The sequence below is a fragment of the Terrapene carolina genome, unplaced genomic scaffold (genome assembly GCF_002925995.2).
Source record: "Terrapene carolina triunguis isolate 2854851 unplaced genomic scaffold, T_m_triunguis-2.0 Scaffold449, whole genome shotgun sequence".
Taxonomy (NCBI): Eukaryota; Metazoa; Chordata; order Testudines; family Emydidae; genus Terrapene; species Terrapene triunguis.
Genome location: NW_020664800.1, coordinates 3508466 through 3534663, shown reverse-complemented (window position 1 = coordinate 3534663; position 26198 = coordinate 3508466). Strand labels below are relative to the sequence as shown.

The 26198-nt window shown below is 44.8% G+C and overlaps 1 protein-coding gene across 1 annotated transcript in view; it reads right to left on the bottom strand.

Moving 5' to 3' along the window:
• Nucleotides 1-18934, bottom strand: part of MAN1B1 (mannosidase alpha class 1B member 1) — a 29518-nt gene extending 10584 nt beyond the window's left edge. The window contains exons 1-10 of the mRNA XM_024200253.3: nt 18716-18934; nt 16275-16383; nt 15383-15510; nt 13761-13921; nt 11302-11411; nt 8707-8892; nt 4924-5072; nt 4076-4264; nt 2017-2207; nt 590-710 (exon numbers count right to left, since the gene is read on the bottom strand). Coding sequence (XP_024056021.2) covers nt 590-710; nt 2017-2207; nt 4076-4264; nt 4924-5072; nt 8707-8892; nt 11302-11411; nt 13761-13921; nt 15383-15510; nt 16275-16383; nt 18716-18841 — 1470 coding nt within the window. The 5' untranslated portion in view covers nt 18842-18934. The remainder of the gene's footprint in view (nt 1-589; nt 711-2016; nt 2208-4075; nt 4265-4923; nt 5073-8706; nt 8893-11301; nt 11412-13760; nt 13922-15382; nt 15511-16274; nt 16384-18715) is intronic.
• Between the last annotated feature and the right edge of the window lie 7264 nt (nt 18935-26198).

Below are 26198 nucleotides of genomic sequence, written 5' to 3'. Positions count from 1 at the left end.
TCCTACACAAGCATTCGGGTCTTGAGCCATCCAGGCAAACAAACAAAACTTAAACTTGTTCTTCATAATAATTTTAAAAACAACACTAGCAGCCTATTTAATTTTAAAAACAGCAGAAAATATCCACCTCCCTTTCCATGTCTTATAAGGAGTCTTGAAGTTTAAATCTCCTCAGTGTGATGGATATGCTTGCTTTGATCTGCATAGCTCTTGGAAGTCCCCGGGACTCCGGGCTGCTGGTCCTGTGCTGCCCGAAGTCCCGAGGGACAGCTCTGTCCGCCATTAGGGTATTTTTTCCCCCAAGAACCCCCTGTAACATTTTGCAAACCCCAGTTTGGGAACCACTGGTGTAATCTAAATGCACAAGGCAACTGCAGATTGCAAGGGTCCCTGCCAGTTTTCATTTTTTAGACCTTCCAGCAGCCACTATCAAAACCTTTGCTTCACACACACATAGAATACACATTTGATCAAATAGCTATTATAACTACCGCACTCAAGATCTCTCCCCTACAAAACTGCAGACAGCTCAGGGGGAATGCAACAGTATTCATAAGAGCCACTGAAAAAAATCAGGTACAGTGCTTACCATCTTGGCACTGAAATGGCCGTGAGCAAGTTCACCTACAAAAGTAAGCTTCTTGGGTTGTGACGTCCGAAGTAAATGCTTTTTCACCCCTTCTATAGCTCTCATGTAATCTTCCAACAGTCTGTGAATTAAAACCATTCCCAGTTGGCCCAAATATACACATTTTAAAGTAGATTTATCCAACCATACTTTAGATACAGTACATGCATCTCAAAGGCCACACTTTTTGTAGAGTAGAAACTTGCAATTTGATTTCAATGGCACTACTTAAGATATTTAGTCAAATATAAAGCATTAAGAAAAATCCAAGTAATCATGCTTATACAAAATGCATCTAGCATGTATCTCCAATATATCTAATAATCTTTAGCTTCTTTCAAGCGTGTATAGGAGAAAAACACATTTCTGAGAATAGCATGATAATTAAAACAATTTTTAAAAGTAAAGATGTGCTCTGTGAATTTTAATGCTTGTGAAAGGTGCTGGATTCAGAACCAATTGAGACTGAAGTTCTGCATCTACACAACAGGTACAGCACTGGCAGAAGTCATGCAAGTTTTCCCTAAAGATATTCCTCAACCCTTATCTGCAGGACACCCTCTAGAGGCAAGGTGTCCCTAGCCTTTGTTTGCCAGAAGCTGGGAATGGGCGACAGGGGATGGATCACTTGATGATTACCTGTTCTGTTCATTCCCTCTGGGGCACCAGCCATTGGCCACTGTCGGAAGGCAGGATACTGGGCTAGATGGATCTTTGGTCTGACCCAGTATGGCCGTTCTTATGTAAGGTTAATATTCAAGGGTGGGTGCAAGAGAGAGAGAGTGCCTTTCTTTCCCACAATAACACCTCCCTAGTCCCACAAACCCTTTCAAACCCCTCTCATCCCAAAACAAGGTGCTTCCCAGTTATTCAGGCCAGACAAGAGAAACACACTGGAATCCAAGGCACCGGATTCAAATTTAAGTCCTGTATCTGGACTAGAAAAGGGATAATCACGAATGTGGTACCTGCCCTCCAGCAGGTTCCTCACTAATCCCTCTCTAACAGAGCCTGCAAAATTCCTTGCCACTTTCAGAGAGAATAAAAGTGATGTGTCCTACAGAGCAACAACATTTTATTTACACAACAGAACCTGCTGCAAACAATTTAAATCCCTCCCACATCTGTAACAATCACAACCCTCAACACCCTGTGTAGGGGGGAAGCAGAGTTGCAAATTGAAGTCTGATCCCCACATTGTTATGCAGTTACCAATAAGTCTGCTGACCCAGCTTGTTTGTTGTTGGGTTTTTTTTTTTAAACTACTCACAAATACGCTCATATCAGAGTCTGCATAATATACTCTTCCTTCTAACCCGCCAACTAGGGTAGCAAGTCTTATAGCTTACATCATTCTTAAACTGACACAGGAAGCGGGGAGAACTTACTCATTTTCTTTCTTCCCACCCTGGATCCATTGCTTGAGCAAATATTCATAGTAGCTGTCAGCTCTGGCTCCCAGAGTGTAGACACCCAGGTGAGTGAACTGCCCACTGTTGGTGTTTATGAACATGGGCACCAGCCCATCATTCTTCCCTGAGAGAGAGTGTACATGCTTCATCACCGCATCTACTGCTTTCTACAGAAAAAAAAAACACATTGAAAAAAATACACCTTGAATGAGACAATGCAACTACACAGCTCAATGTTACTTAAATGGCCTGGAGCAGTCAACAGTTGTGGGATTTTTTCCCTTTTCCAATACAGTCGCTGCTTATGGCTTCAGAGAAACTACAGGAAATCTGAGGTGGGAATAGTTAGAGATTTTTTATCAGCTTTCCTTTTCAAGAATACAACTCTCTCAAGCTAGAATCAGTGATGGTGGTGAGTCCAGGTCCCTCAGTCGTTTAGAAGTCAGATTCAAACACCGACTGACAGAACATTAGGTTAACTCTAACGTCAGGTTAAGTGGCCTGCAACACCTTCAACAGTGTCTGTTCTGGAGGAGATCAGTGAAGCTCAGAAATATTTCTCAATAATACTATAGCTCAACTCAAGTTGGTAATGATGCCAACTTTTTTTTTTTTTACTGAGATTTTCATGACACAAGTATAGCTAAGGACCACTGCACATACATAATGTACCGCTATAGTTCCTGCAAATAACTGTATAAATAAGGCCCTACTTGAATTGTTGGATGATCTTCAAATAATTGCAGAGGAGTTGCGGACAAGACATGGAAAAAAAATTGCAGAAAAGTAATAATGGACCTTCATTAACAGCAGTGATTTGGAAAAGCCAGAATGTGTATAAGAAAAATGTGCAGGAATGATATAAACACTCAAGTATTATGTTATGCCTGCTAATTTTTTTGATAACCAGACATTTTGCTGCAACTATCTTACATGCATTTAAAAAAAAAAAAAATGTGACTGGTACAATATAAAATTCAAAAGACAAAGTCTTAACACAGCTGCTGTAGAAATCAAGTCCAGTCACTTTACCCTTTTACAGGCATTGAATGTTAGTGCAGTACTAATTGCATACTCAAAATGTATGTGAAATTGTGGATTGTGCAAAGTAAGCTAATTAAAAAATCAAAATTGCAGTGGAAGCCTACTTTTGGGGGAACCCACTATATTGAGAATGAAGTAGGGCCTTATGTAGAAGTTGATTTGGGGCACTATACAAAAATCACCTCCAAAACAAAAAGAATACATCTCCCACTGCCTTTGACACTGTTAGTACTTTGGCTTATTTTCTCCCAGATACAACCTTCACACCATGCCCATAACTGGAATTTGAGTCAGCTGATAAGCACCCTGCAGCTTACGAAGGGAGTTTAGTTGCTTTCAACACTAGCATTAATGTAGGGATAACTAAGCACCTCCTACAGAATTTAAATACTAAGAGGACAGCTCTATATAGTTTATCTATAGTCTGGTGTTTCAAAAAGCCAGTTATAGGTAATCTAGTCTCAGACAACACAAAAGATACCACAAGCATATCAAAAACAAAGATTTTTCTTGTAAGTTCCTTCTGATGAAAGGAGCAATTATTCACCTCTACTATGAGCTTTGTGGTATTTACTTTAAAAAAATAACTGGAAAAGTAATGGACTCTTCCCCCCCTGCCCCGCCAGCTGCTTCCCTTTGGATATGTCATTTAACTCTCTTTAGCTGTGAGATTATAAGAACCAGGAATTCACCAGTAAACTGAAAGATGGAGTGACTACTCAGAAATAGTGATGTGTATGGCGTGATTAGGCATACAATTGCTCCAGATAAGATGTTTTAGAGATGGTGTTTGTTAGGAGGTGGATCAGCAACGCAATGGCATTTACTTTCATCAACCAATGAAATCTGCTCCAGCTGCCACAGTGAGAAATATTTTTGATCTCTGTTAGAAGAACGGAAGGAGAAAAGAGTACAGGCAATCTAAGTGAGCCTCACCAATAATGGGGTGGAGGCTGAGAGGAAGAGAAGATGACAACTGGTTCTCCCATACCTGGAATTTCTCATCTCCAGTGAGACGAGAGAGCTCCCTAAACTCCAGTTGAATACTGGTCACCTCTGCCACGGTGCTGTCAGACGTCCAACGAGGTGGGTGGGCAGTGCCTCGGCCAATGTTTACATCTGAGTATGGTATCTTGGATGGTGTGTTGAATGCTGGCATAAGCCTGCTCCCAATGTCTTTCTAAAGAGAACCCAAAAGCATGGAACAAAAATTCTTTATTATTTCTCTCAGCAATCAAACAAAAAACAGGAAAAAGAACTGCAGCTTAGTTTTAGCCCATCTACGAGGAACAAAGGCAAATATTAAGAAGAATCACTACTTCACAGTAATTGGCATATAGCTTCTACCTAGTTCCCGTTGCTGTACACTACAGTTCATTCTGCACATCACATGTAACACGTTTTCAATCTGAGATTATGGATAATCCTTAATGCAAGCACAGGGCCTTTGTCCCGGCACTTGGGAGGGGAAGGAGAATACCACTGTATTTCCCAAGACAGGGAACCTGCGTGTAACCGCTCCATTCATTGACTAGGACTTTCTTCCCATAAAAAAAAATTAACTGGGTAAAAATATAATAAAGATCCTTAAATGTATCATCTTAGTCTTTACATTAGGAATTAAGGGAAATTCTAATTAAAATGGAACCCTAAGGTAATTAGAGCTCTGATGACACCAGGAAGGCAAAGATGAGGAAAACATTCAAGAAGCCTCTAGGGCAGTAATGGTGGAATACAGAGAAAAAGTGTGGCCGAGTTTACTTTCTGATGAACCTTTCTGCCACTTTACCCAACACAAGACACACATTCTACCTGGGACTGTGAGACTCAATCACTTACAGCTTTTTCCAGGAAGAGGCTATCTCCAGATAAGTGGTAGGCGCTCAGCAAACCCCCCAGAATACGAATGGTGCTCTCAAAGAGGTTCACATCCACATTCTTATCAAGCAGTAAGTCAGTTGCCACCCATTTCTTTGCTTCTTCAAACTCTGCAAGGCACAAAAGGGAACAACTTTTGGAGGAAACACACTGTAGTTATAACAGCACACTCAAATGACCAGATTAAGAGTTAGTATGCCATACTGCCTTGATTCTTATTCAGTCTATCAAAAGGAACCTGTATTTTTAAGGGGCAAGCTGAAGAGATTACAAATACACTGAAGAACACAAACCTGGCATCAGTTTAATTCCTATGCAATACAACAATGTGGGGATATGCAAGGAGACAAGTACTTGGCAGAGAAATTACATGTTTAGCAGGTCTTGTAAAAGCACATTACTTCTTTATTAAAATAATGCAAACAGGAATTATCCTGGTATCCCAATAACCTACCTCTCTCAATATAAGCCTGCAGTCTATTACCACCTATTTTACTGGCCATGACAATCAGTCACACTCTCACCATAAGACTTTTTTTTAAGGCTACTTAAATCAAAGCTACTGCCTGTCAGCTTCCCAACATACTATCTACGTATATATATGGCCTTGCATTACTTCACCATAATTAATGACTATCCTCACAACAGCCTTATGAAGTAGGAAATATTATTCCCCATTTTTCAGATTAGGTGCTGAGATAAGGAGGGATTAAGTGACGTGCCCAAGGTCAAACAGGAAGTTTGTGGCAGAGCTGGGAATTGAACAGACGTCTGTTGAGTCCCATGCTAATGTTTTAACCACAAGATCTCTAAGTTTTCAGGACACCAGGCATCTAGGACTACCAGGAACTTGTACTGGGGAAAACAAAGTTGCTTCTTTAAAATGTTGCCAATTATCTATGCAATTATCTATTTGGACACAGAATGCAAAGGTTAGAAACTAATGCCCTTCCACTGAGACTTCTGGATGTTAAACTATCACTAGGATAGCTCACCAAGATCTACCTACCACAGATCCGTCTCCCTTGTGAGAAAATCACTGTTTACAAATACATTCTTTTACACAGGCCTTAAATAAGGATGACAAAATAGGTTTTCTACATTCCACTTCAGTAAATTGTGCTGTCAGACTTATCACTGTCTAGCAATAGAGAAATCCAGAATTTTCTTACAGAAGCTGTGAATATAAAAACTGACTCATGAGAGAAAGATTTTCACACTATAACACAACTTTCATTTATAGAGCTTTTTTTATCCTGAAGAATCCCAAGAGCTTTACAGACTATGAAGCAATCACTTAAAGGAGAACTGCGATAGAATATAAAAGTTTCTAATCAGATGTCCATTTTAAACATGTCTAAATCACTAATAATTTATTTTAAAAGCACTCTGCAGTTCATATTTAAATATTTTATAAGAACGCAGTCACACTGTCAACCTGATGAAACATCAAGAGAGCTCAGACATGCAGTGAGAGACACAAGAGATTTTCCACAGTGGGTTTTGTGATTGATTTTAAATTGTACGCATTAAATCAAACACGTAAAGAAAATATAGAACTGTGGAAGACTTCTGCAGTTTCTTATGCCGTTAGCGGCAGATCTGATCTTCCAGTCTTGATACATGTCAAACTGTGTTTGTTGTGGAATTATTATAAAGGTGGCTGTCTCCACAGATGCCACAGCTGTTCAAAGCACATCAATGGAGACATTTTCAGGTATTTGTAAATACTGCTTTGTAGTTTCCTTGTTTAACTTACATGTCCCGATTAAGTGATTTTTTTTTTCTGTAGTCATGTAAGGCAGTAGCTTAAAAACAAAAAAAATGAAACTGAGGTTTTAAAACCCAGTACCAAAACACAGCCACTTCTGCAGTGAATTAGGATACCTGCCATACAGTGAACAGAGAGTATACAACAGTTTGGGACAGGAAGTGATGAGTACTGTATCCTATTAAATTTAGGAGAGAATTTTGCTAGACAATACGTAATTAAGCAAGTAAAAATGTGGCTTGCTTACCAGCGTTAAAGTGTGGTTAAAGTCAGAAAAGTGAATAAAAATAGCACTGCCTTAATCCAGTGGTTTTCAAACTTTTTTTCCGGTGACCCAGTTGAAGAAAATTGTTGATGCCCATGACCTAATGGAGCTGGGGATGAGGGGTTTGGGGTGTGAGAGGGGCTCAGGGCTGGGAATGAGGGGTTCAGGGTGTGGGAGGGGGCTCTGGGCTGGGGCAGGAGTGTGGGAAGGGGTCAGGGCTGGGCTGGGGGTGTAGGCTTTGGGGTGGGACCAGGGATGAGGGGTTTGGGGTACAGGAAGGGGCTCCAGGTTTGGGGGGCTCAGGCAGGGGATTGGGGCACAGGGTTACCTCAGGCAGTTCCCGTTCAGTGGGGCAGCACAGGTGCTAAGGCAGGCTTCCTGCCTGTCCTGGCACCGCGGACTGCGCTGCGCCCTGGAAGCGGACAGCAACAGGTCCGGCTCCTAGGCGGAGATGCGCAAGCGGCTCGTGCCCACAGGCACCGACCCCTCCCTCCCCAGCTCCCATTGGGAGTGCGGAACCGGTGCTTGGGGCGGGGGCAGCGTGCGGAGCCCCGTGGCCCCGCCGCCTAGGAGCTGGACCTGCTGCTGGCTGCTTCCAGGGCACAGTGCGGTGTCAGAACAGGTAGGGACTAGCCTGCCTTAGCTGGGCAGCACAGCTGATGGGACTTTTAATTGCCTGGTTGGTGGTGCTGACCAGAGACGCCAGGACCCAGTACTGAGTTGCGACCCACAGTTTGAAAACCACTGCCTTAATCAACAGATCTGTGTGGATTCTGTGTCTTATATACTTATAGTAAAAACAAAAGTTATTAGCTTTATTCCTTTAAGTATTGCAGATCCAACAGAACACTGAATTATTTTCTGGTTTACATACAGAATTGTTGACTAAGTTCCATATGTAGAATATCTTTATTAACAGTGATTATACACAAGCTAAAAGATCCCAGACTGACTTTGCAAGACTGGGACTTAGAAAGGCCCCTCCAGTATCTTACAAAAACAACAAGGAGTCTGTGGCACCTTAAAGACTATCAGATTTATTTGGGCATAAGCTTTCGTGGGTATAAACCTCACTTCTTCAGATGCATAGAGTGAAAGTTACAGATGCAGACCTATGCATCTGAAGAAGTGAGGTTTTTACCCACGAAAGCTTATGCCCAAATAAATCTGGTAGTCTTTAAGGTGCCACCAGACTCCTTGTTGTTTTTGTAGATACAGACTAACACGGCTACCCCCTGATACTTGACCTCCAGTATCTTAGTAACCATAGCACCATCATGGGGCACTGGTTGTTTTAGTACGGAAACAACCACAGGCAGACCTAATAATCCAGTCCCCAATTTATAGCAGGAATGCCAATTCATCAATAGATATAGCCAGCAAAATTATTCCACAAATGCTTTTACATATCGGATGCAGTTGGAAGGAACACCTTAAAAATAAAGAAGTGTCCCCCTTAATAGTAAATTTTTGGATTTTCCCCACAGACAAAATGAAATTTGCTCAGTCAAAGTGTAATCAATTGCCTATGTTAAGGAGCTCTGAACATATTAGTTCAATAGATACTGAGAATCCCCAAAAGCTATTGGAATAAAATATTTTGCCTCTCAGCCACCAAGCATAAAATGATCAGTTGGCCTTAATGGCAACTGTTGGAACCAGAAAAGTACCGAGGTGGGAGAAACATAGGAAGAGGAAAGAAAATTACCTTCTTTTAAGCCCAAAATCCACATGGTATCCAATGCATCAATTAATGTAAGACCGAGTCCAAACCACTCGCTGTAGGATTTGGACAAAGGCTTCAGTTCATCATGTCCCCAAGCAAACTCTTTATAACCTTTCCATGCATGGCGGAATGCTTCTATCACAGCCATCTGACGTTCATTTATGGGCACTGTGAATGGAAATCAACCTTGTTGAAGAATGCTGAAGCTCAGAGTTATGCAGCCACATGAGACTCTTCTCCACAAACTCTACCCAAAATCAAGAGCCCTCATCTCTGCAACTAAAGATTACATTACACTGGCTTCAGTTACCTGAAGTTATTCCTTTGTAATAGGGTCTTTCCAACCCGCAGTAAGCGGTCAATATTTTTAACCAATGATTTAGTGAGTCAGCAATGGAAATCTCATTAACACAGAACTCCAAAAATAATATTTAGAGAAATACACACAAAAAACTATGTTAATGTTAAAAGAACATTATTAAGGTTGCCAAGTCAAGCATTTTTAACTTAAGATATCCCAGAATTAAGGTTGCCTGTACAAACTTAATTCAGTCCCCTTGTGAGTATGCATTATGATACAGTTTTAATTACATGATCATATATTTTTACCACAAGATCCCTATCTCATTCCTCTACTGCCCAATTTCAAGTCCCTGCTCCAGACCATGGGGGTGCTAGAGCTTTTCAAAGAAAAGACCATCAGAATTTATCAGCAAAACAACTTATTTTCCCTAGCCTTGATCTCGAAAACAGCTGAACAGTTTTGGTTGAAATTTTCCAAAAACAATTCAGCCTGAGGCAGACACCCAGTATGAAAAATTTCAGCCCAAGTGGTTACAGTCTGACAAAAAGTTATGAGCAACTGAAGAACGGGTCTTATTATGGGAGTGTCTGGCAACCTTCATAATAGGTGTTGCTCTCAGTTCCACCTATATTAAGGGCACTTAGACATCAGGATGCCAATGCACTGCATGCTATTACAGGTAAAGCCCAGGTTTTGCAATAAACAAGAATTCCCTCCGACTAGCTCATCAGAGAGCAGATTCCCAGATTCTTTGCTGCACTGGGAGAGCAACTGAAGAGAGAGCTGCTGCAGCTGTCTATTCCTGGTAATCCTCAAAAGCAGTGTGTGATGAATTAAATGGAGGAAGTCACTTCCTTCCCCCCACCCCCCACCCCACCCCGACCAGTCTCCAAGAGACCAGCAAACCACTGTTGAGAAAGAAAGTTGTCCTTTTCAAGCCATCTCTCTAAACAGCTATTTTTCCCCAACAGGAGGGCACTTCTCCTTTTGGGAGGTGGAGCAGAGAAAAATCAGGCCATGCTGCCTATTTTCAATGACACCCCTATTTCTCAATTTCAGGGAGGGAGAAAAAGGCAAGAAGCCAATTTAAATAAGGGGAGGAAGGTTGTGCAGGAAGGCATGCACATACTGGGAAACGAGGAAAAAACAGTAGCAAGATATATTTAAATGGGAGGGACCAAGTGCTTCACCAAGCAAGGGGAATGTACATTTTGCAGAGCAGGGAAAGTGGTTGAGGGCAGGTGCCTATAGTGCTCCCCAACACAACGATGTCATCTCCTGGCAAGGCAAAGGAGAAGCCAATAACCAGGAGCCTCTCAAAAACATTCCCTAGTGTAGGGCCATCCTGTTTCCACTGCTGTCCACTTACACAGGAGGCATTGCTGCTGCAGAAATAAAGACAGCACTTTCATTAAGGATAACTAAGTATAGTTTAAATGAGCCATCTTGATTATCACTTCAAAGGTTTTTTTTCTCTTACTTAATTGACCTCTCAGAATTGGTAAGACAACTCCCACCTGTTCATGCTCTCTGTATGTGTGTGTATATATATCTCCTCAATATATGTTTCACTCTATATGCATCCGAAGAAGTGGGTTGTAGCCCACGAAAGCTTATGCTCTAATAAATTTGTTAGTCTCTAAGGTGCCACAAGTACTCCTGTTCTTTTTTCAATTTAATAAATCACTCTGGGGCTTATGGTTTATTGTGGTTTGTTTTTGAATCTTCCATTTCGTTACTAATGTTTGCACGCAGTATCCAGGACAAGGTTAGGGTACAGATGCATGCACCCAATATATATCAGAAGCAAAACCACACACTTCGTTTGGGAGTGGCAAGCAGGCAGGGGTGAGCTGCACAGTGACAGCAACTATAGCATGCAGTCTATCGATACATGATCTGGCAATTACAGCCATGTATGCTGTGCCATGGTAACAACTAGTACATCTGATGCAATATTCGTGCATCAGTATTTTCATATTCTCAGTTCTCAGTATTATTTGTGAATCACCAGAAACCTTGAAAAAACATGCACCTGTAGGTTGTCACAGCAGATCAAGTATGCTGCAGGACTTAGATGTTCTAGATGAACAATGCATAATCTCTTTTCATTCAGTTCTTCCCCTTTCCCACAGGAAGCAACTCTATCTTAGCTAAAAATAGCAGATTTAATTAAAGGGATGGCATATTTGACTGTGAATGTGAACAGGGAGATATAAACATCTAAATCTCATGGTCAATAATGAGAAAGGTGCTGGTCTCTAGCCTATTACCTGGCTCTTTCTGATCTTCCACTTCCACAGATGATGGTTTTTCTGGTTCCTTTATTTTACTGGAAGGAGGTTCAGTGCTTTGGTCAGGTTCTATCACTGCTCCTCTCCAACTGCAAGTACAAGGTATTTCAATAATATTTAACTCGATTAAAATAGAGACAAGAGTTAAAATGAATTATCCTTATCTCTACTGTCAAACATTGTTCATTTCATATTTTCACATCAGCCTGATAAAGAGGGAACTAAATATCAGAGGGGTAGCCATGTTAGTCTGTAGCCACAAGAACAACGAGGAGTCCGGTGACACCTTAAAGACTAAAAGATTTATTTGGGCATAAGCTTTCGTGGGTAAAAAAAACAACCAACCCACTTCTTCAGATGCATGGAGTGAAAATTACAGATGCAGGCATAAATATTCTGACACATGAAGAGAAGGGAGATACCTTACAAGTGGAGAACCAATGTTAACAAGGCCAATTCAGTCAGGGTGGATGTGGTCCACTCCCAATAATTGATGAGGAGCTGTCAAGTGGACCACATCCACCCTGACTGAATTGGCCTTGTTACCTTACAAGTGGAGAACCAATGTTATCTCCCTTCTCTTCATGTGCCAGTATATTTATGCCTGCATCTGTAATTTTCATTCCATGCATCTGAAGAAGTGGGTTGGTTTTTTTTAACCCACAAAAGCTTATGCCCAAATAAATCTGTTAGTATTTAAGGTGCCACCAGACTCCTCGTTTTTTAGGGAACTAAATGACATTTTGATCATGGCACAAGATAGGAAAAGATCACTTATTGTCTCATTAATCTTTATTTGAAGTCAGTGATTTCTTCCAGGCAAATGGTAATGAATCTTTTATTGAATTGAATTAAGAAACATGAAGGCTTTTAGGATTCCATGAAACCATTGCTGCTGTAATGGAATTTCTTAAAGGAATCAGAAATATACAAACTCAAAATGTGTGAAAGAGCACTGCATTTGAAATATTACAGGTGTTGTCTTCCAGATTTGAAATTATTGCATGAATCACTCGCACTTGATTAAAATAGTATCATGCAAATGAGAATTAAGAATTCAACTGTGAACACAGGATAGCAGCAATGTAAAATGCTTGTTTTGTTACATGCTTTTCTCACCAAAGTGGCATCATAAGTCAGTTTGGAAAAGAATTATATAGACAGACTTCTGAAGGTAAAACCTTATAAATAGTACCAAAGTCAAGAAAAGGTTCAGGTTGAGGGTTAACAGTTTTGACGACGTCCTTTTATGTACCTGTACATTAACTCAATTTCAATATGAACTTTAGCTACCCACAGAGAAGCATGGTTTATAGAACTCACAAAGCTTGTATGTTAAAAAAAGATAGACCTTATAGATCCAGTTACTACTACTGCATTAATATTGACATTGTTACTAGCATACTACAGACCTACACTGAAGTAGTTTTCCTAGATTTACCATCATTGCTGCCAATAGTACCGCTCCAGTCAGTGGTAGCAATGCTGGGAGCGCTTGGGTAGATAAGATTCTACAATCGCTGTGAGAGGGTTTAGATGATATGATGGCTAGAACACTACTGCAGACAAGGTGCCACTGCTACTACCAACTGAGCTGCACCAGTGGCAGCAAGGGTGAGAAAAATTTTAGGAAATTATATCTAGTGTAAACATACCATAGGTATCTGTGGTCAACTTTTACTATTCTTTCTATATTGAACAATGAAGTCAAATGCTATTGCTTATTCCCAAATTAAGTGAACACCATGACTAATACACCAGAAAGTTGTAACGCTTTCACAATATTGGTTAACATGGTTAAAGCAGTACAAGCTCCTTAGCATGGATGCCTTTATATCAGTATAAAGGTGCTTTATACCAGTATAGCTATTCCCATATGGGTAGGGGAATAAGCTATTCCAAATATAAGGCACCTTTATATTTGTATAAATTAATCCATACTACAGGTTAGTATGCATAATTACACTGATTAAAAAAACCCAAAAACCTACACACACACCCCGACAGACAGTTAGGCCGATACAATTTGCAAATGTACATCAGGACTAAGATAATGATGATTGTGCTATTGTATTAACATCTAACACAGAACAAATTGATAGAGTGAAATAATCCTACAGACAAATTCTTCAGGAAAAGGGCTGTGTCTACCTGTGCATTGGTACAGTGCTTAGTCTAATGGGGCCTCAAACCCTGAGTAGTGCCTTTGGGCACCAAAAACTCAGATAACCAAGCAAATCAATCTAGCAAAAATCAACACACTGCTGTTATGCAAGGCCAAAGAAGCATATAAGTAAAACAACATTCTAGGCAGACAATGAAAAGCCCTCACAAATTTGTACATTCATCTTTTTCCCCCAATAGCTTCTGAGAGAATAAAAACAAAACTAGAAGACTGCTCCAGCAAATTGTAAATTCTTGGAAATATTTCTACCTACCTAATAATGGACTTTTCTGTTTTCTCTTCTTTATCAGCCTGGCCAGGTTCTTCCTCAGTCTTGCCAGCAACATCTTGGGCCTTTACCCTTGCATCTCTCCGTGGCGGTCTGATCTGCAGATTAGGAGGACCACGTCGGACATGAGGAGGCTTTGAATGTTTCTAAGAAAGAAAGGCAAAAGTAAACCAAGATGCATATGATCTACTGCATGGGTGGCCAATATCCAGTCCAAAAGCATCCCAGAGTTGTACAATGCAACCTGAGAATACCCTCATTTTTAATACAGAGATGTAGTGCAGGGGACTACAGGTCACAGCATGCAACCTTTCATCTCAACCAGACAGGCCGAGGAGGAGGGAAATCATGTTTGAATTTTTTATCTCTGGTAAAATTGTACATAGCTCCTTGGGTAACAGTTACCAGTGAGGATATTAGGCTACCTGTATCATTACCAGGTATATCTATAACACACAGCACTGTCAAAAATGTGAAACTGTCATAAATATATATATATATATATATATATAACAAGGTGCAACAATTGACACTAGTTATAACAAAGAGATGCGTTACTAAGGGCTTACGCAATGCAGAAGTGATCCAATACCAGGAATTATTTTTCATAGTAGATGTACATTATACAAATTAGAAGAAAGCACCACATGAGAGATCATTTTCATTTAAAACAAAGAATCCTAAATTCCCTGAACTAATTGTGTGAACAGGAGAGTGTGTGTAGAGACACACACACACTTTAAACAGAGTTCCTTTTTCCTATTACTCTCCCAATGAATTTCTTGGAAATCAGACAGTTTGTATGATCCGTTAGAAGTGTATCCATAAAATAAGTAACTTTCACACACCTTCAGAGTATCTCAGAGTTAGAGAGCTACTAGATTTATTATTATTTCCACCTATTCTGGGAAGCTGTTGCAGTTTACCAGAGATGCCGACTATCCCCTGCCTCATATTCAACTGTACACACTCTAGCCAGCCACAGAGCCTGGGCTGCTCACGTTTCCAGGACTGAGGTTTGGAGTACTCCATAGCAGGTTAGAGCACATATTGCTGAATGGGAGGCAGGCAATGGTGGTATGCCTGGGCCTAGACCAAGCACAAGCAGATTCATCAAGATAGTAAGATGGAGCCTAGAATACCAGGTCACAAAAAGCCTGAAGTATCAGCAGTGACAAGCACACCAGTGGTTTAGGAAACATACTGAACACAAGTTCACTATTAAACAAAGCCCATATGATATCTATTGAGAATTCCAGAAATACCTTACCCCCACCTCCCAAATGCTTTCATTATATATTAGTGCTCCTATTAGACAGCTGACTAGCTCCTTCAGACTGAGCTAAGAAGAGAGTTCTCAGAAATCAGAGCTATTCTCTCCTCTTTAAGTCTATGGATACAAACAAAAGCCAGAAAGTAGACAATGTTTTCACACCTCACTGGAACCAAAGCCTTTCTTGAGAGTTGAGTTCTCTACCCATAGGAAATTAATTCTTATAACAGGCCTTCATTTCTTTTTCCATTACGACTATTGGAATTAAATGCTATTTGCAGCTTTCACAAACCCTATTAGGTAGGGTTAAGACAAACATTTTTCCTTGCAATACCTGAGGTGAAAGCTCCGGGTAGTTGGCATCTGCTTTCTGCGGTGCTGGTAAAACAGCTGGATTTGCTGGTTTCAATCCAGGGATCTCTAGTTCTGTCTTCTGATCTTCTGATGATTTGTTCGTTAGACCTATATGTATAAAATACATTCAGTACACATCAAACTACCTTGCATAAGGAATTAACAGTTTCGACACTAGCTGGAAAAATAACTCTCCCCACATCAAATGTAGACAAGCCCTATGGTAGTCACCTGTATTTTATATGCAAGTGATACCTTTGCCAAAAAAAAAAAATGCTACAGAAGCCAACAGATCTTACATGTCTAACTGAAAGTGTTAAATTACAAGCCTCCATAATAATAGATTGGGGTTTTTTTTGTTGATTTAAAAAAAAATAAAACAAACAAACAAAAACTTTTCAATGCTGTAAGAAGACAGTGTTGAAGGTAAACTTGGTCCTGTTTCCCAAAAGTGCTTAAAGAGTTCAAGCCTTCTGCATAATCACAATGGAGAGAGAATTGTTTATCTTACCGTCTAAGTCTTTAGGTTTGGGCTGTTATTTTATTTATTTTTTAAACTAAGTACTAAGGATGTTTGCAGCCTCTAAACTCATTATTAGCCAAAACAAAATGTCACTTCAGATATTCAGGATAAAGAACCAAAATGAACCAACTGTTATTCAAATTTTTTAAAAAGGGATGGATAGGGTAATTTCTACCTGAACATTTGCAATAAAACGTATGTCACATTAACTAAACTTCTGAATAAAATATTTTTTTCTGGCAGACGTTGAGCACACCTTGTAAAAATGTAATTACAAAAACTAAGAACAAGCAATCTTAACCATTTATGACATTTATTAGGGCAACCTTGAACTGTATGAAAGACGTACTTTTCCACTGTTCCCCCATGTTTGTGTATGAAATGACTCCACAGACTGCCAAGAAGGCAAACAGGAAGAGAATTACACTCCGCTGTAGTCGAGAAAGCTGCTTCCATTTCTTTGAGAAAGAAAATAAATAAGAGGAAGACTCTTTAGCATGACAAGTAGAAAGCCAGCCCGTTGCTGTCAAACAAACGAACACATGGAAGTTCTTTCAGAGTAAAAAATATGAAATTGATTATGTGTAGGTTTTACACTGTTTCCTATTTTGAAAATAGATCAGTTACTTTGTCATGATATGGAAAGTAGCAACACAGCATGCTAGCATATGGTAGGCTAGGTTTGAGAACAAGATCAGGGCCACTCACTGCCGGAGTCTGTGGAGACTCGAGAAATTGCACTGTGATAAATCTCCCAGACAGATCATCAGCTACAGTACACGGATTTTTACAGCAACCTTTCACTGGCTGATCTATGCATCTGCCCAGATTTGGTTCTGGAAAAGAGCCAAGAGGCTCCTCCCTTCTGGCCAACATGGTATACACAAGGGACATACAAAGCAGAAGCAAAATAGGTGTAGGGAAGAGGGAGAATGAAAAAATGACATTAGTGCATCAAAAGAGGAAGCTTAAAAATAAAATAAGCATCTCAAGCTGGATAGGAAAAGCAAGACACCCCACCTCGGACAATCACTCTTTGTGAAACTGTTATGTAAACGAGAGACTGCCACCAAAAAAAGACAACCACCCACATTCAGCTTTGGGAAAGTGCAGTAAACCAACAGCATAATTAACAAGAAAATAAAACACAAGAGACTGTTCACAATTAAGTACAATCCTACGAAATCAGAAGCCAGAATACAGTAAAAACCAGCCTTCTATTACAGATGTTCAGTAAACTGCATTTAGTGATAACATTTTGGGTCTTGTATATTTTAGTGCCCCGCACCATACATACCATTTCACTCGGGGGGTTTTTTAAACCAGAGTAACAGCTTGCTGCTAACTTTTTGCACTGGGAAACCCTTCCCTCACTGGGCAAAGCAGCATTTGGGCACATCCCTCAGTTTCCCAGAAGCTCTTCTGCCCCACGGTACTTCCACAAACCTTGCACTCCACTCCTACCAGGATTGAGATACCAACTGCATCCACACTGTTGCAAGCAACCACAGGCCACAAACATTTCAGTGAAGACTGACATGTCAACACATTTCACTCTGCCAACCAGCATAGACATACGTTTCCTGTTATTCCCTAAACTGATCATTGTACAGCAGAGGTCCCAAACTGTGGGGCACGCTGCCCTAGGGGGGCACAGAAGAACATTCGGGGGGTGCAGCTAGGGCCCAGGCCTGCCCCCACAGGGGGGCAGAGTGGGAGAGCTATCCAGCTCTGCTCCTGGCTCTACACCCAGGGCCCCGGCTGCCGGCTCCAGCCCCCTTTACTCCTGCTTGCGTTCGCTGCTCCCGGCTACGGGGGGGAGGGGCGAGCGTGGACAGGGTAAGGGGGGTTGAGGTAAAAAGTTTGGGGACCACTGCTGTACACTGATCTTGTACATCCCTCCCCAACACAAAGGGTGAGACATTTATATTGCTCAATCTCCTATGTCACCTTTTATCACAACCACCTCCTGGGCTACTCGTATCCTTATCCCCAACTTGGTTCCCCAGGGCAAGTACAAGTGCAGCAGCTCACCAGGGTGGGAAGGGAATGAAAGTTCCTAATGCTTTCACCTCACTTCTCTCCTGTCTCAAGGGGGAGACGAAAAGGGGTAGCCCCAGACCCTCCCCAGGAGCATGTTCACCAGCGTCCTACCTCTTTTCCTTGAGATGGGTAGGATAAAAGGAGGGGGGCTGGGGGTCCAGTGCCCCTCTAGGCATATCCTACCTCTTTTCTTTAGACTGGGAGAAGAGAGCTGTTGCCCTGTCACCGACCTTCCCTAGGCAGGGGTGCCTTATGCCCTCTTCCTCACCAGCTAGGGTGCCCTTTCAGTGGGGGGAATGGGCACTCCCTCACCGATACTGCCACTGCCTGTCCTCCGCACCCCTGCTTAAGTGTCGGAGAGACCCCGATCCTCCTCCACATCAAGTAGGGAGCACCGCTCCCGCTCCAAGGGGGGTTCTGCCACCCCCCCCCCCCCCCCCCCCCCCACCCCCCGGGGGGGCTCCCCCCCCCCCCCCCCCACCCGGGCCCCCCCCCCCCCCCCCCCCAACCTGGGATTCCCCCCCCCCCCCTCCAGCGCGGGCCGGGGCTACTAACATCCCCTCAACCTCCAGCAGGGAGCAGGGTCTCCCCGCACCCAGCGGAGGGGCAGGACCCCCCCTCCATGAGACCCCCTCCAGCAGGGAGGGGGCGGGGCGGCCACGTCACCCGGGCCCCTCCCCTTCCAGCAGGAAGCTGGCCCCCCCCGGGCCCCTCACCCTGCAGCGGGGGCGGGGCCCCTTCCCTCACCCTCCAGCAGGAGCGCCTCCTCCAGGCCTTGCTGTTGTTGTAGCCGCCTGCCCCCGCCGCCTCCGCGGGGCTCAGCGTCACCGAGATGAAGTCCCGTCGCGGCGGCGGCGGCGACGCCGAGTACATAACGGCGGTTTCAGGACGCAGAGCCCGGCGCGCGCACCGCTCCCAACCGCCAGCCGCCGTCCGCCCCAACCGCCATTATCCTGCTCCGCAGCCTCCGAGCCGCGCCAGACGAGCCCGCTTCCGGGTGCCTCTCTAGCCTCACGCTCTAGCGGGACTCTATGGCGCCCATAGCAACAGCCTCCCCGTTGCATGCCTTAGCAACGCCGGGCCTTGGCTACTGGGTGGCCATGGGGGCACCAGAGCTGCCCTTCCCCCCATCATCCCTCATTGCGCCCCTGCAAGGGGGAGCAAACCTCATTGTGAAACATCCCCCCCCCCAAGACCTCCACCTAGGGTTATCACCTTTGAAATGCAAAAAACCAAACAAACCTGGCACCCAGCCCCACAAAGCAAGCCTACCACAAGCCCAACCACAAGGCGACTCCGCAACCCCCCTTCAACAGCCACTTATAGTCTCCAGAGAGATAACGCATATAGATAAGAGATTGGAAATGTCGCACGCCTCCTCACTCTCGCACGACTCAAGCCCTCTCTCACCGCGCTGTGCGCTTGCGTGTTGGTGGCACACGGCTGCTGGATGGCCCACAGTTTTGATCTCTTACCGCTTAAACTGCGGAGGTGGGAACACTGCAGCTGGCCACAGAAACTTTGAACACTAGATATCCCAGTGTATTGTGATAATAATGCAAATCTTTAAACCCACTTTAAAAACAAACCAGCAGATTAAATTATTTTTCTGACAAAGCCAAAAAAAAAAAAAAAAAAGGCCAGGCCAGTCAAATACCGGCCAGGTGGTACCCTACATCCACCAGCCAGGCAGGGCACTTAGTGCAGAATTTGATCACCCTTTGGCTACAGATAGGGATCGTTTCACCTGTCATCACAATGTAGCCACAGTGGGGGTGAGGCACAGCAACCATTTTACCAAGGCCAGTTCAGCTAATGCAGCTAGGGTTACCAACTTTGGACGAATTCCTGGAGGTTTCATCACATGACATAATCTTTAATTAAAGATTAATCTTTAATTCCTGGAGACTCCAGGACAATCCTGGAGGGTTGGCAACCCTCAGTGCAGCTCAACATGGAGCCCCAGGGCACAACTTGAGTGGTCCTGTCTTCAAGCTCTGGCATGAGAATACCTAGTTCTTGAAAAGCACATTGACTCTTGAGGCCATTGGGGAAGTACGGTGCTCCCCTTATGACCTCCCTGGCTTGCGCATATTGCAAATTTCCCCCACTCCCACCAGTGCTTAGCAGGGAACTTCCACCCTCTCTCTGTAATGTCCTTCACAAACACACTAGTCCTGAACACATTAGTGAGTCCCCCAGGGCCACCCCGAGGATTCAGGGGGCCTGGGGTCTTCGGCAGTGGGGGGCCCACGCCACCGAATTGCCGCCGAACACCGGCACTTCGGCGGCAGGTCCCGGAGCAGAAGGACCCCCTGCCGCAGGTCATCAGGGCACTTCGGCGTCAGGTCCTGGAGCAGAAGGACCCCCCCGCCACGGGTCTTCAGGGCACTTTGGCGGCGGGTCCCGGGGCGGAAGGACCCCCCGCCGCCGAATTGCCCCCGAAGACCCAGAGCGGAAGAAGCTCCGGGGGCCCAGGCCCCACAAAAGTTTTCCGGGGCCCCCGGAGCGAGTGAAGGACCCCGTTCCAGGAGCCCCGAAAAAATCTCATGGGGGCCCCTGTGGGGCCCGGGGCAAATTGCCCCACTTGCCCCCCCCCCTCTGGGCGGCCCTGGAGTCCCCTCCCACAAGGCTGATATTGCGCAGGAATTTGGAGCAGCAAAGATCACTCACTAAATCGTGGCTCATGCAGCTAGGGAGAACAATCTCATAGGTTTGTAGGAGACTTTAAATTTGCTTACGCTGGCCCTGTGTTTAACAGTTGCACACAAGGCTATAAGCGTTTAGCACAGGACATGGTGAAGAAGAGACATAGTTAATTGAAACTGCAGGGAAAATGGAGGGGGATAAGATGTAATTACATGAATTGGGATATGCTAGCTAAACTGTCCCAATGTCTGTAAGAGAGACAAGGTGGATGAGGTCATATATTTTATTGGACAAACTTCTGTTGGTGAGAGCGACACATTTTCAAGCTACAACACTGAGATCATCTTCAAGTCTGGGAAACAGTCAGAATGTCACCATTAAATACAAGGTGGAAGAGATCATTAATGCTAAACTAACATATTTCAATTTATGTTAACATATTACTTATGCTAAACAATCTGTTCCACCTCGTATTTAGCTCTGACACTCTAATTAAGTTTCCCAGATCTGAAGAAGAGCTCTGTGTAAGCTCAAAAGCTTAGCTCTCTCACCAACAGAAATTGGTCCAGTAAAAGATATTTTTTGAGTGATTGCTCATATCGATTCCAATTAGGTGTGTGCGTGCTGCAGGCACAGACGCCAGAAAGTTTTCCCTTAGTAGCTCCCATGGGGTCGGCTGTGGAGCCCCCTGGATATATACCCCTGCTGACCCGGCCCCTCCTCAGTTCCTTTGTTGGAACAGCAGTCGCTTGCCTAGCAAGTGCTTCCCTTAGCGTACTTTCTGATAGTTGTAGTTTAGCTCTTAGTTGTATAGTTAGTGTATATCAGGGGTTCTCAAACTTTTGTACTGGTGACCCCTTTCACATAGCGAGCCTCTGAATGCAACCCCCCTTATAAATTAAAAACACTTTTTTATATATTTAACACCATTATAAATGCTGGAGGCAAAGTGGGGTTTGAGGTGGAATCTGACAGCTCATGACCCCCCATGCAATAACCTCGCGACCCCCTGATGGGTCCCGACCCCCAGTTTGAGAACCCCTGGTGTATATAGTGGTAGATAAGGTTTGAGAGTGAGGTTTTTCCAATGACAGGCCTACGCCTCAGGGATCCGAGACGACGTTGGCAGAAGCCCCACCACCTGTCCGGGTCACCGCTGAGTCGACTCTGGTGCAAGTCACACTGCAGGGCCAGGCTACTATCACCGCAACAGCAGTTGCCTCAGAGGCTCCCGGCACTGACCAGGAGGAGATCAGAGAGCTGGAGGGTCAGGAGGACCCCGTGCCACCTCTGGCCTTCTCATCTTCGTCCCCGGACAAGGCAGTGGCAGGGGCTTCTACCTTGGGTCCTCCACTGATTGACCATAGGGCCCACCAGGACCTTCTGCGGAGGATCGCCTGTAACATGGGGTTGCAGGCAGAGGAGGTTGTCAAACCTGAGGACCCCGTGGTCGACATCCTCGCACCAGAAGACCCATCCAGGGTAGCTCTGCCCCTGATAAAAACGATCCAGAGCAACATTAAGTCTCTATGGCAGACCCCTGCATCCATCCCGCCTACCGATAGAGGCATGGAGCGCAAATATTTCGTCCCTTCTAAGGGTTACGAGTACCTGTTCTCACACCTGCAGCCGTGCTCTCTGGTAGTGGCTGCGGTTACTGAGGAGAGGCAGGGGCAGCAGGGGCCAACCCCTAAATCCAAGGAGTCGAAAAGGATGGACCTTTTTGGTAGAAAGGTCGACTCTCTGGAGGGCCTGCAGCTGAGGATAGCGAACCAGCAAACTATCCTCAGCAGATATAACTTCAACTCATGGGCCTCCATGGGGAAGTTTAAGGAGCTGATCCCAACAGACTCCAGAGCCGAGATCTCGGCAATTATTGACGAAGGGAAGGCAGTGGCGCAGATCTCCTTGCTAGACTCTGCAGACTCGGCTGCCCGCACCCTTTCCTCTGTGATAGCCATGAGGAGGAGCTCGTGGCTACAAGCATCCGGGCTGCCCTGAGGTGCAGCAAACCCTGCAGGACCTACCGTTCGAAGGCGCAGGGTTATTCTCAGAGCAAACAGGCTCCAGACTGCACAGCCTAAAGGACTCCTGGGCGACTATGAAGTCATTGGGTATGCACACCGCGGCAACCCAACGAAAACATTTCAAGCCCCATCCGCAAAAACAGAGATCATATCCTCCTTGGCCGAGGCAGGATTTTTATAGACGTAGGGGCAGGAATGGCAAGCGCATGCCCTCCCATCCTTCTGGGCAGGGACAGGGCCCGACCAAACCTTCGTCGGGCTCAAAGCAGGCCTTTTGAAGGTCCGCCCGAGGACGGAGCACCTGTCTCAGCACCGGATCCTTCCACAAGTTTTTTGAACCGTCTATCCCACTTCTACCGTGCTTGGTCCCAAATAACTTCAGACTGCTAGGTTCTTCGCACGTTAGAAGTGGGATATTCTCTCCAATTCTGCTCCTACCCTCCCTCCCACCCCCCTTCCCTATCCCTCTTCAGGAGCAACTCCTTATCCAGGAGGCATGGACAGTCCTCGCCATAGGAGAAGTGGAGGAGGTGCCTCAGGAGCTCTGGGGCAAGGGATTCTATTCCCGATACTTCCTAATCCCCAAAACCAAGAGGGGTCTCAGACCCGTTCTAGAGCTGTGAGGACTCAACAAGTTCATGGTGAAGTTGAAGTTCAGCATGGTCTCCCTCAGTACAATTACCCCTTCTCTGGATCCGGGAGTCTGGTACACCGCCCTCGACATGAAAGACGCATACTTTCACATAGCTATTCAGCCTGCACACAAAAGATTCCTATGGTTTGTGGTCAACCACAAACACATCAGTTCACTGTTCTTCCCTTTGGCCTGTCCACAGCCCCCTGAGTGTTCACCAAGTGCATATTGGTCATAGCAGCCTTCCTCCGAAGGAGGCAGGTGCAGGTATACCCCTACCTCGACAACTGGCTGCTCAGGGGGCGCTCCAGGGAGCAGGTGGAGTCTCAAGTCCGTTTAATCAGATCCACTTTCGAGAGACTGGGTCTCCTCCTTAACAAGAATAAGTCAAATCTTCTCACTGACCCAAAGAACAGAGTTCATCAGGGCGGTGTTGGACTCGGTTCAGGCAAGAGCGCTTTTGCCGGAGTCCCGATTCCAAGCCATGACAGACATCATTCAACGCCTCAGGCAATACTCCACCACCACAGCAAGGGGATGCCTGAGTCTCCTCGGCCACATGGCAGCCAGCACTTAGTGATCCGGCACGCCAGGCTGAGGCTCAGGCCACTCCAGGTGTGTCTTGCTTCGGCCTATCGCCCGGGGCATGACAGCCTAAACTCAGTGGTCACGGTGTCGGAGCAAGTGCTCGAGTCCCTCCAATGGTGGCTCGACCCTCAGACAGTGTGAAAAGGAGTCCCCTTCAGCAGCCCCCAGCCCTCCTTGTCCCTGGTAATGGACGTGTCAGCTCTGGAATGGGGCACGCATTTGGGAGACCACCAGACGCAGGGCCTGTGGTCACAGGACGAGCTCTCACTCCATATCAATATCAAGGAGCTGAGGGCGGTGTGACTAGCATGCCAAACCTTCCAGGCCTGACTACAAGGCCCGTGCATGGCAGTTCTGACGGACAACACCACTGCCATGTTTTACATCAACAAGCAGGGTGGAGCCTGCTCCTCTCCCCTATGTCAGGAAGCCCTCCAGCTATGGGAGTTCTGCATAGCCCACTCCAGTCACCTGGAAGCATCCTATCTACCAGGAGTTCAGAACGCACTGGCGGACCACCTCAGCAGGTCCTTCCGCAATCACGAATGGTCCATCCGACTGGATGTCATACACTCCATCTTCCAAAGGTGGGGGTTTCCCCAGGTTGATTTGTTTGCCACCTGGGGCAACAGAAAGTGCCCAATGTTCTGCTCTTTCCAGAAGCACAGCCCAGGTTCAATCATAGACGCATTCCTGCTACCCTGGGGAGGCCGCCTGCTCTATGCCTTTCCCCTGATCCCTCTCATGCACAAGGTCCTACTCAAGGTCTGCAGGGACAGGGTGGAGATAATTCTGGTGGCACCAGCGTGGCCATGACAACATGGGTACATCACGCACCTGGAGCTGTCGGTGGACGCCCCGATCATGTTGCCACTCCTCCCCGACCTGATCATTCAGGACCATGGTCGTCTTCATCACCCCGACCTCCAGTCCCTCCACCTCACAGCCTGGAAGCTTCATGGCTAAACCCCATGGAGCTTCTGTGCTCAGAACAGGTAAGGGAGGTCTTACTCGGCAGTAGAAAGTCCTCCACTAGGGCCACTTATCTGGCAAAGTGGAAAAGGTTTACCTGCTGGTGTGACCAGCGTCATACACCCCCACTTCAGGCACCTATATCTCTCATCCTAGAGTACCTTGTGCACCAGAAACAGCAAAGCCTGGCAGTGTCATCCATAAAAGTACCCGTCGCTGCTATCTTGGCCTTCCAACCGGGAGTGTCTGGATGCTCAGTTTCACAGCTGTTGTTTATATAGACTAACAAATTTATTTGAGCATAAGCTTTCATGGGCTACAGCCCACTTCTTCGGATGCATAGAATGGAACACACAGAAAGAAGATATTTATACATACAGAGAACATGAAAAGGTGGAAGTAGTCATGCCAACTGTAAGAGGCCAATCAATTGAGATGAGCTATCATCAGCAGGAGAAAATTTTTTTTTGAAGTGATAATCGAGATGACCCATAGAAGGTGTGAGGAGAACTTAACATGGGGAAATAGATTCAATTAGTGTAATGACCCAACCATTCCCAGTGTCTGTTTAAACCTAAGTTAATTGTATCTAATTTGCATATTAATTCAAGTTCAGCAGGCTCTCTTTGGAGTCTGTTTTTGAAGTTTTTTTGTTGCAAAATTGCCACCTTCAAGTCTGTCACTGAGTGGTTAGAGAGGTTGAAGTGTTCTCCCACTGGTTTTTGAATGTTATGATTCCTGATGTCAGATCTAGCTCGCTGCTTTGAAGGTCAGTGACCAAAAACCAACGTTGACTATCAGCTGTTTGGCAGATGATGTGAATGGGGTTGGTTCTTTCACTACTATTTTATCCTGAGTGGTCCAGTCCAACAGGACAAAGCCTACCATCACCATTGACCATAATCAGTAGACCATGTTGTAACCTCAGAAAATCATCCTATCTTCTACACCCTAGAGGTAGGTCCCCGCTCCAGGTCAGGTCTGAAGCACAATGGGGAAAGAGGGAGTTTGCAGCTGCCCATGTCCTATCAGTTCTACAAGTGGACTTCATTTCTCACCACTATCAGACTAGCACTAAATTAACAGAAAATGCTTGTCTGATCTCAGAAGCTAAATCATCTCAGGCCTGGTTAGTACTTAGGTGGGAGACCATCTGTCACTAGATTTACAAATAAAACTGAAAGCCTTCACTTTGTCTAGTGTTTGAGGATTAAAAAAAGAAAAATATAAAAAAACTAGTCTGGTAATTATAAAATTTTACAGAAACAAAGACCAATGAATTCCCAGAGTCCTGAAGCATTTGGTATAGTTTCCAGGTGTTTATTTTCCTTTGGTAATAAATCATCAAGTCATGCAGTTT